Below are 10,477 nucleotides of genomic sequence, written 5' to 3'. Positions count from 1 at the left end.
ACACACACACACACACACACACACACACACACACACACACACACACACACACACATCCTACAATTTTTAATTTTTATTTCATTTTTCAGAAAGTGAACCTGTCTTGCACATAGACCAATAACTTTCAAGTAAAGCACTACTGTGTGCTCACCTACTTTTGCCACTTTGTTTTTATTCTTTTTATTCCTGTGTTTTTTCACGTTTCTTAGATGTATTCCAATATCTACAGAGTCACAGAAGCAATGGTGATGCTATGTTAAAATATATCATCATATTACCACAATAACATCTGTAATTGTATTAAATAGGCAACTTGGATAAATTTCTTTCTTTCTTTTTTGCTTTTTTTTGTTGTTATTTTGTTTTTTTGTTTTTCAAGACAGGGTTTCTCTGGGTAGCCCTGGATGTCCTGGAACTCACTCTGTAGACCAGGCTGGCCTCGAACTCAGAAATCCGCCTTCCTCTGCCTCCCAAGTGCTGGGATTAAAGGCGTGCGCCACCACACCCGGCCTCTCTTTTGCTTTTTCAAGACAGGCTCTCTCTATGTAGCCCTGGCTGTCCTGGAACTCCTGTTGTAGACCAGGCTGGCCTCGAACTCAGAGATCCTTCTTCCTCTGACTCCTGAGTGCTGAGATTTCAGGCATGCTCCACCACACTGGGTGAAATTTCTTTTAGAAGAGATTTTTGAAAATTCTTTTTTAAAAAAAAAAAAAAAAATCCACAAACAGCTATTTAAGTGGCAATCCAAATAGTTCCTCGATTACTTAGCTGTTGTGACATCTCCTCGGGGCATGGAGAGAATTAGACTGCACATACATTTCTAGTATTCCCATAGTTTAGGCTTTGAAAGAATCTTAGATTTGGCAGTGACTTATTAACTTTTAGTTCTTAGATGACAGTCACCCCAAATTTCTTCATTGGTTTGGTCTGTTTATCCTTACATTGTTTACCTTCTGCCCCTTCAAACAAACACCTGAGAACTTACCTGTTGACCTTTTCAACAGGATCCCTGGTTGAGTTTTGTGTGTTCATTTTATTTTTTAAAGGCTAGATCCTTCAGATAGGAGATAGCATAACGCTACTGGTTAAGATATAATACTCTCTATTCCATTTTAACTCCAGATAACACTGAATCCCTTCAGGTACAAGTAGATGCCATGCAGATGTTGTAACATGATAAAATAATTACTTGATTTTTCTGGAATTAAAATTGAAATGACCACTTGACCTTTTCATTTGCCCAATCTGGAAACCCTACCCTTAGAGAAATATACCTTTCTCTAGCAGTGTGGTGCCTGTGAACTTGTGTGTTCTCAAGATATTGGGACATGGCTACTGGATCCAGAATTCTGCTGCGAGTTGGTGACAAAGCTGTGTGGACATGGACTGCCTGCTTGCTGTGACAGTGTCAGTCATGTCCTGACCCCAGTGCACTCACCCTTGGCACCTCTGTGTGTGGCTGATGTCGTGTTGCATTCTGAATGCAATTTTGTCTCTTGTGCTTTAATGCTTTTCAACTAGATGCAGCCAAAGTGGGAGTCGATGTAGCTGTCTGCTGAGCCAGTTTTAAAGCTGTGAAAGAGAGGCATGACTCTTGGTATTCGCTTTGGACATGAACGTATGCATTCTCCTGCCAGTTTTGTTTTGTCTGAAAATTCGCACCAAACAGTAGATGCACCAATAACTCAGACATTTGCAGATACATTTTTTTCCCTGACAACTTCCATTGCCAGAAAACTTATATGTAAACTTTAACTGGTGACTTGTATGATATAATATACCCTGAAGTATTCATTGGTGACCGCAAGAGCAGAATAGCAAGCATTCAAGAGCTCTTGAGAGCGCAAAGCAGGGCATTAAGAATTTCTATCTTCTTGTAACCAGTTAGCATATTTATGGTTAAGTTCCCACTTTATATTATATTTAAAATTTGTTTAACCAATCTCTAAAGTTAAGTAGTTTAAAATGAGGAGATCAGGCTATGCCCAACAACCAGGAAATGAAACGCTCCTAGTAAGGCAATATTTGCTGACTTTCTTTCCTTATACTTCTCCATAAACAAGGTGGAAGATAAATAGTAAATGGTACGCACAGTTTACAGTAAATGCCCATTATCCCAAAAGCATTAAATAAGGCTTAATCAAGACAATCCTTATAAAGTAGGGTGACCAGGTGTGCTCTTGGAATATGAAGGTCAGCATTTTATATGATATATATATATATATATATATATATATATATATATATATATATCATATAAAATCACCTTCAAATGTGCAGAAGCCAGAAGATAACTTAAAATAGGTATAAAATAAAGGTTTTTAAAATATTTAAATACTAGTATTTGAAGTATTTTTATATTTTGAAAACATATTAATAAAATATGGTTTAAACATAGACATGTAAATTCAACATTACATAGACATTCCTTGGGGGCATATTTGACTTAATTTCTGGAAAGAAATATTACTGTCTTTATTTCTACAACTAATGAAATAGCTAACCTTATCAGACCTAGAAACGAAACTGAGTTTTTTTCTTTCTGTAACCATAAGTCACCAGTCTAGTTTATTTGGACACATGTGAATAACAGCAGGAAAAAGGATAAAATCATGCCCAGAGAGGAAAATGTTCACCATGCATCCGGAGAGCGCAGACAGGCTTGATTCATGTTATTTTATAAAACATCACATTTCATATATATTACAGAGTCAATATTTCAATATTTGCCATCAGAAAACAAGGCCAGTAGATGACACGTAAGCCTAATATTGCCCAGAAGACAATATTCGCATCAATATCTAGGTTAATGCTTTCTAATCATATCACTTGACACACATTACTCATAACTCCATGAGCAGTGAACCCCTGCCCCCACACGCACTCATTTCACTAAACTTAAAGATTTTTAGATTTCAGAGTATTTCATGCAAAGAATCAAGACATTATTCTTATTCACAGGAATAAGTAATTAGAAATATGCCATCCCAACATAGGCAAGTTTAAAGTCACTCTAGTTCACGTGAAATGCGTTCCTCTGCTTAGTCATTGTCAGCTTACCTTCTAGAACAACTGTGCTGAGTCAGCTTTTTTCATTCTAATATTGTGCTCTAACTATGAGGTTATTTGAATGACCAAATGTCTGCCCCCTTCGGTGAGAACAGCTTTCCCTCTAAGAATAATCTCTTGTCTCTAACCCCTTCTTCATCATCTCCTGAGGAGTATGTTAGACTTGGGTATTGCATAGACACCTGAGGACTGACATGAAGCCCATGCACCAAGTGAAAATGTGACCAGCGACATCACTCATCTCTCAGTAGCCTTCCACATCACCATCTGTAATCAAATATGATCATTTAAATAAGCAGGGAAAATGTTCTTCCTGAAAACATTAGATTTCGTATTTAAGTAGTCACAGTTTGATTTCACAGCAAAAAGACAAACCAGACAGAAGATTGTGGTCAGTAATATGCTTTGAAATTTGAAAAGAAATTATTTATGTATAGTATAAGTGATTTGATAAATTTTTTTTTTTTTGCAATGTGTTGATCTTTGATATCTGGAGTTTCTCATTGAACTGCATGGATGACAGATTTTAGGTTTATAGGATGAGAGATCACATCTTCACCCAAACCCACGTAAGTTACACAGGATTGATTGTGAAGCTAAAACACAGGGTGTCCTGGATATTTGGGTAAGTTCCCTAGTTTGTCATCGATGGAAAACATTTCCAAACATTTCCAAACATTTGTCCTTCTAAAGATAGAGAAGATACAAAACGATGTTTTTCTAAGCTGAGCACTTATGCCTTCCTATAGATCCCTTATACACTTGGATAGCTTGCTGAATTTCACCAAGGGGACATCTTTACTCTTCGCTGTCCAGGGCGGTGGGTTATTTATGATTGCGCACTCTCTGTTTTTCTGCCAGCGTGGTGAGACAGCTCTTCACATGGCGGCCCGGGCTGGGCAGGTGGAAGTGGTCCGATGTCTCCTGAGGAATGGTGCTCTTGTGGATGCCAGAGCCAGGGTAGGTGCTGCTCACCCAGTGTTCTTCTGCAGTACATAGCCCCCCTCTTTAAGTTGGGGTGTCTTCTGTAGTTCCTGGATTTTTAAATTCCACAGTGTACATATCAGTCATCTTTCATTACTGTGATATCTGAGAAAATAACTTGGAGGAAAGAATAATCTGGGCTCTCTGGTCCACAGGTTTCAGATTATGATTGGATGGATCTATATTTCTAGGCATGAAATGAATGAGTCTCAAATAGCGTTAACAGTGCAAGGTTACACACTTCACGGAGTCTGGAAAGCAAAGAGTGCAAGCCTTTTTTAGGGTACTTCTTCCAGGGATCCGAGTCTCTTGGATGGTGATGCTCACAATTAGGGTAGCTGTACTTCCCACTTTCTCAGGGAGTGCCCTCACAAACACACTCACAAGTGTGCTCTTCCAATCTTCTAGGTTGTTTCTCACTCTATCAAGGTGACAGCAGGAGTTACCCTAGGCTGTTAAAGGGAGAGCATCCAATTAATAACACTATAATAAAGGAAGACTGTATAAGTGTGTGCAATGAAAACACACTCAAGCTACAAGAACATTAGAGTGGAGTGTAGTTACATTTAGGAAATCTGGTATACAATAAATATAGCATTGGCTTCCACTTTATCAATCTTTTAATCTTGAAAACCATGTTCACGTCTATCAGTTCTGTAAATTTAAGTCTTGTCTTACCTGTATGACATTATATATACTAAACATATATTTGCATACTGATTCTTTCTAAGTTATCTGAAAACATGCCTTTAAAGTTCAATGCTTTCCTCATACTGGTTTTATTTTCCCCATTTTGTTATGATATTTCCTTTTCTCTCTACTCTGGTGTTTATAGCCTTGAGTATTCTGCATATTTATTATACCAGAACAGTAGGCATGAGAGGGTACGTGATCACACTTCTCTGTTCCTAGTCAGTTCTAACTCTCTCACAGGTTAGGATTTTTCTTTTTCTTTTAATTTTTTTTTTCTTTTTGTGTTACATTCTTTCTCTCCTAAATACAGCCGAGCTTCTTTGCCCTACTCTATCTTTTGTTTCCTTTTGAATGTTGTTCTGTTAACATTTGCAGGCACAGCACTGGGATTCTCATAGACTACTTAGGTTCTCTCTTCCTCCATTTCCATAAGCCCGTTAGAACCCAGTTCATCTTGAGACATACCGTCATGAAGTCATNAGGAAAATAGCTCTTCTGGAGTGAAAACATCTTAATCATTAAGATTGTAAGTGGTCTAACACAGGTTACTCCACCTCTGCATCTTTATCCTTGAAGATGAGATTTGGACTCAGAAACTCCCAAGTCCTTTTGCAGGTGTTCATAGTCGTCTCTGACTCGGCAGAGTTACCAGACACTTTTTAATGATGATCTCCACAGCCATGGAGGAATCTGTAGAATACAGGCAGCCCTGGTATGACTTTTGTGTTAGGTCTCATCTGCCTTTCTATCCTTCTCAGAAGCCGTGCAATTTATGTCGTTAATAAAATCAGCATTGTGGGTGGGGAGATGGCTCAGTTGCTCAGAACATTTGTTGCCCTTGCAGAGGACTGGAGTTCAATTCCTAGCACCCACATGTTGACTCACAACATTCTGTAACTCCATTTCTCCTTCTGACTTCCACGAATATGTACACATACAAACCATACATACATGCATGCAGACAGAGCGTTTATACATGTAAAATAAAAAAATCTTAAAAAAGAATCATGAATATGTCATGTTTTTCCTTGTTTAGAGATTTTGTTATTCAAATGTATATATATTTTTTTCTATGACAAGGGTTTTTCTTGTTTCCATTTAAGTGTGCCTATATTTCACTATTTAAGAAACAGCTCTATTGAGGTCAGTGAGAATGCAGCCAAGAGGCAAAGTTTTTTGCCCAGTGTTCTCAAAGCCCTGGATTCAAACTCCAGCACTGAAAGAAACAGTTTTATGGCCAAGCAATTCATGCTGAATGTCAGAGATTTATCTAATTCTACTAGAAATTGTGGTAATGGTCCAGTTAAACATTTTGTAATACACATTCAATTGGAAACTTTTTACATTTATTTATTTTCAAATAAATCCTATTAATATTTTTAATTAAATTTTATTAAATTAAAATGTATCATGTTTTGAAACGATATTTACTCATTTCTCTGTATCTCAGGCAGTTTTTGTATGTCGATTCCATCCATTACTATAGTCACCCTGCTCTATATAGTTTGTTGTCTTTTGCTGTGATAAACACCATGTCTGAAAACTTGGGGAGATAAGAGTTTATTTCATCTTATAATTTTTGGTCATGGTCATTGGGGGAAGAAGTTAGGTAGGAGATCATGGCACAAACCTATAGGCAGGAATTCATGCAGATCCTAGAGAAAACCTGGTTCTTGGCACACTCCCTCTGACTTGTGCTCAGCCTGCTTTCTTACACCACCAGGGCTACTGCCTAGGGGATGACACTGCCCATAGTGGTCTGGGCCCTCCCACATCAATCAATAATCAAGTTAACACCCCATAGACATATCCACAGATCAATGTGATCCAGGCTATCCTCCAACTGAGACTCTGTCAGGTAACTCTGGGCTGTGTCGAGTCGACAGCTGAAGCCAACTAGTTAAGAGGTCATCATCTTTGGACATTTTCTGGAGCTCCTTCCTTACATGACTAGTTGGAACCTCTTTCCTTCGAAATACTCTGGTATCCCTACATTGTTTATGTCTGTAGCATGGAAACTCTCTTTTTTCCTCCTTTGCAATCACACTTATTCTTCTCCATAAAGAAACATAGACTTCTTTCTGTTTTTCACTTTAAGTTTCACGTGCTATCATGTCTCTTCCTTTTCAGCCTTACCATTTCTCTTCCCAGCTCCACTTGGACTCCCTTAGCCTAGCATCCCTCTATTACAAACAAGCTCCATATATTGCAGAGCAGTACTTTCCAAATGCCACTTTGTGTATCAGCCACCCAGGTGCCCTCTTCACTGCAGGCTGGGACATTTTCCTGCATCTTTACCAAGTATCCAGGCGGTGTCAATGATGCCACCCCAGAACAGACTCTTGTGATGTTGGTGACAGTTAGGACCCAGGACTTCCCTTTTAGAACGTGGGATCAGGTGCATTCAGGCCATGATGTTTTGGCTTTTGGTTAACTGAGTCCCTTAATGTTTTCCTAGAACATTGTGTTTTCATCAACATTAGTTGGATGCTACATAATTCATAAAACATTTTCACGTAAGTTATTTTATGGGCTGTACAGCCTTGGGTGGAAGGTTGACTTAGGGTCCTAAAATTCAAGATTTCACTGATGAACTGTGGTCACAGATTCGAGTAAAAAGGATTTCTCCCATGGCCTTGAGATTTTTTTTTCTTCTGACTGGCTCTGCCAGAAGACTACAATTCCTTCCCAATAAAGTCCTTCTGACTGGGTTGTGGTTTGCTGAAGGAAGTCAGAAAACTGTCGTTATTTTAAGTGTAAAGCTGTTCCTGTTTTCAAGTTCTCCTTCTACCTTCACCCCAAGAAAATGAGTAGTTTCTAGTTGTATCCTCCTCCAGATCCGGGGTTCAACCCTGGGCCCTGTTTAAGATGCAGCCTATTTAGGGACTGGAATGCAAATGAATTGCATCTGGTATAGAGCCACAAGGACTATAAGATGTCTACTTCCTCCGAAGGATAAAGGATAGCTCTCAAAAGATAATGAGCAGGCATCGGGCAGAAAAATAAGCAAGTAACACCTTTCTACTTCCTAGACACATACACACTTAAGAATTTAAGAATTTTCTTTTCTTAATCCAATACCACTATTCTGATGCTTATTCTCTCCTGAAGAGGAAATAGCTTAAAATTCTGCTCATTTATTACACTGGGCTCATGCTCAAGAACTCTGGTAGTCTGTAGTTTACCTCATACATTTTTGAAGTAATATGTCATTGTTATATAAGCAGGGGCTTAGTCATGTTTTCTCTACTTCCTATATATCTATATATGTATCTATCTATCTATCTATCTATATATCTATCTATATATCTGTATCTATATCTAATCTATATCTATATCTATCTGTTTGTCTGTTGAAGAAATGTATATAATCACATTAATATTATCCATTTTAAAAGTACAAACTGGTGCTGAACTGGAACTCACTGCTAGAGCACCCTTGGGGTCCATGCAGACAGCAAGGTGGTATGCAGCACCAACCACCCCAAAGAACAAAAGTGCAGGCAGCCACTCCAGGGGACAAGACATTTTTCTCCAGACAGATTGGAAAGCAGGGTTCTGGAGGCACTCTGCATTTGTCCCTTGGTGAGCTTTGGCCCTTCCCTCAGGAAGTCCCTATTTGTCCTGTGTCCTCCGTGGATTTAAGTCAGAAGTTCACCAAGGTCTTCCCTCTGGGATCTCTTTTGTTTAGGGGCTTGTTCTGTTGGCACAGTTGTGGGCCTGGCTTCTGTTTTAAGGGTTGAGCAATGGCAGGATCCCTGGGCTTCAGCTAACTTGAAACTTAACTGCTAAAGTTTTTCTCAGCTGCCAGCAGACATGGTTTGGGGGAACATTAGTAGCAGGAGTCACATCAAACTTTTAAACCTTGGCCCAGCTGCTGTTCTTTCCATCTTTTAAAAAAAAGTTTGGGCTCAGCAAGTCTTTTTTAACTTTGGTTGCCTAGGAGCAAAAGAAACAGCAGGTTTCTGTAATGAGGCAGAGAACACCTGCTTCCTGTCTAGGCCGTGGCCCAGTCTCTTGCACCCCGTGAGAAGGTCTTGTTTTGGAAAGGGTCAGGGGACCAGGACTTCTCCATCACTTTGTCCATTCTTTTGAGTCTTCTGCAAGTTCTCATGTTTTGTTTTGGTTTTTGCCTTGGTTTCAGTTAACTTTATCCTGGGGCAACAGATACAAGTTTTACAGTTCAGCAAAGAAATCATTGCTCAAACTGAAAAGGCTTTATATACCTGTTTAAAGGATTTTCTTAGCGAAATTTATGTTATTTCTTTTTCCATTTTTCAGATGAAAATATACCAAAGTATTTTAAAAGTAGGTAAGACATTTACTAGCTTTTATTCAAACAAACAAGTACTTTACTGCTCTGGGGTCTGAGAACCAGGGAACTGTAGATAATAACTTGACCAGTTCCCAGTAACTAACAGTTACAAATTGTCAGTTGACTAGAAATCCAAAGATCACCATCTCTGCAATCTCCTCCCCACTCTGTAAAATCTATAATTGACCCCACCCATAAAACACAATTAATACTCTAAAAAAGATTTTAATCTCCATTTGAGTGTATCGGTTTCTCTCCTCTCCCCCCCGCCCCCCGGGTTCTGCTGGCAGAAGTTGAGATGAGAACCCAGCAGCAGACAGTCACCGGAGCTCTTCTCCGGGTCCCAAGTTCACACCAATTGTCTTGCTCATCACTTACTCTTGCTCTGATCTTTCCTGTCAAAAATCCTCTTGTCCTGATGTTCTTCCTAGCCATCTTAATGCATCTGTCTTTAGTGCCTGAGTCGCTTCAGTGACCTTGGGCAGGCTTTGAGACCTCGCTGCTCTCTCTCTTTAGTGTTTGAGTCGCTTCAGTGACCTTGGGCTTTGAGACCTCGCTGCTCTCTTAGTCACTTGTTCTGGAAAAACTGCTCAATAACACATGTTATGCTTTCTTTTGGTGTCTATTATGGGACAAGTCATACATGTATCATGTGTGAAAGAAATTTGATGCTATTTCACCTCCTCCTATGGGTTTTCTAAAATCTCTTTTATGGTGACTCACCCTGGAGAATATTATAAAGACACACCCCTTTGCATTCTGAGGGACACACTCAATTTTATTTTTATAAGTGACAGTAGTTTCTTTTTTTTTTTCAGTTCTTTTAACCCAAGTACACGTTAGAGTCAGGTGATCTCCAGAGCCTTGCTGAATATGTCCTTCCTGCCTACTCTCCTTAGCTCCATCCTCTCTGTTTTCAGAGCAAAAACACTTGGCAGGGGGGTTACTCGTTTTTTATTTTTTGCCAGAGTTCCATTTCATCTTTGAAGTCCTCGATGTGCACTGCAAGGGCTTCTGTGATGCTTCCTGGAACAGCATCTCTTGGAATCATTTTACAATGTAGTCTTTATCCACAGTTCTCCTAGAACAAAATGGCCATCCGTTGTGTCCTTGGCTCAGGAGGGAAGTAGAAATAGCATTTCCAGCTTCCTTGGGTCTTTTCTCTTGATTCAGTTCCCAGAATAAATTCTGCCTCTTGTTGAAAGCTCTTGGAGGAGAATCTAGGTCTTAGGAATTCTGGGCTTGATTTTTTTTTTTTTTTCTCCTTCAAAACCATGAGTTTTGCCTGTAATTAAGCACAGAGAGAGTTGAAGACAGAAAGAGTGAAGAGGTAGTTTTGGGGGTATTCATCAAACAGTTACCAAGTTTATGAATGTGCATGCATGCTTTTTGAAAATCGAAGGAAGGGGCTTAGTG

The 10,477-nt window shown here is 39.2% G+C and overlaps 1 protein-coding gene across 13 annotated transcripts in view; it reads left to right on the top strand.

Moving 5' to 3' along the window:
- Positions 1 to 10,477, top strand: part of Ank2 (ankyrin 2) — a 569,474-nt gene that overhangs the window by 461,314 nt on the left and 97,683 nt on the right. For all 13 annotated transcript variants that reach the window (XM_021195385.2, XM_029537925.1, XM_029537924.1 and 10 more), the window contains one exon: positions 3,931 to 4,029. In XM_021195385.2, coding sequence (XP_021051044.1) covers positions 3,931 to 4,029 — 99 coding nt within the window. The remainder of the gene's footprint in view (positions 1 to 3,930; positions 4,030 to 10,477) is intronic.

The sequence above is a fragment of the Mus pahari genome, chromosome 4, assembly GCF_900095145.1.
Source record: "Mus pahari chromosome 4, PAHARI_EIJ_v1.1, whole genome shotgun sequence".
Lineage (NCBI taxonomy): Eukaryota > Metazoa > Chordata > Mammalia > Rodentia > Muridae > Mus > Mus pahari.
Note: the sequence above shows the minus strand (reverse complement) of the source record. Positions and strands in the feature narration are given on the sequence as shown.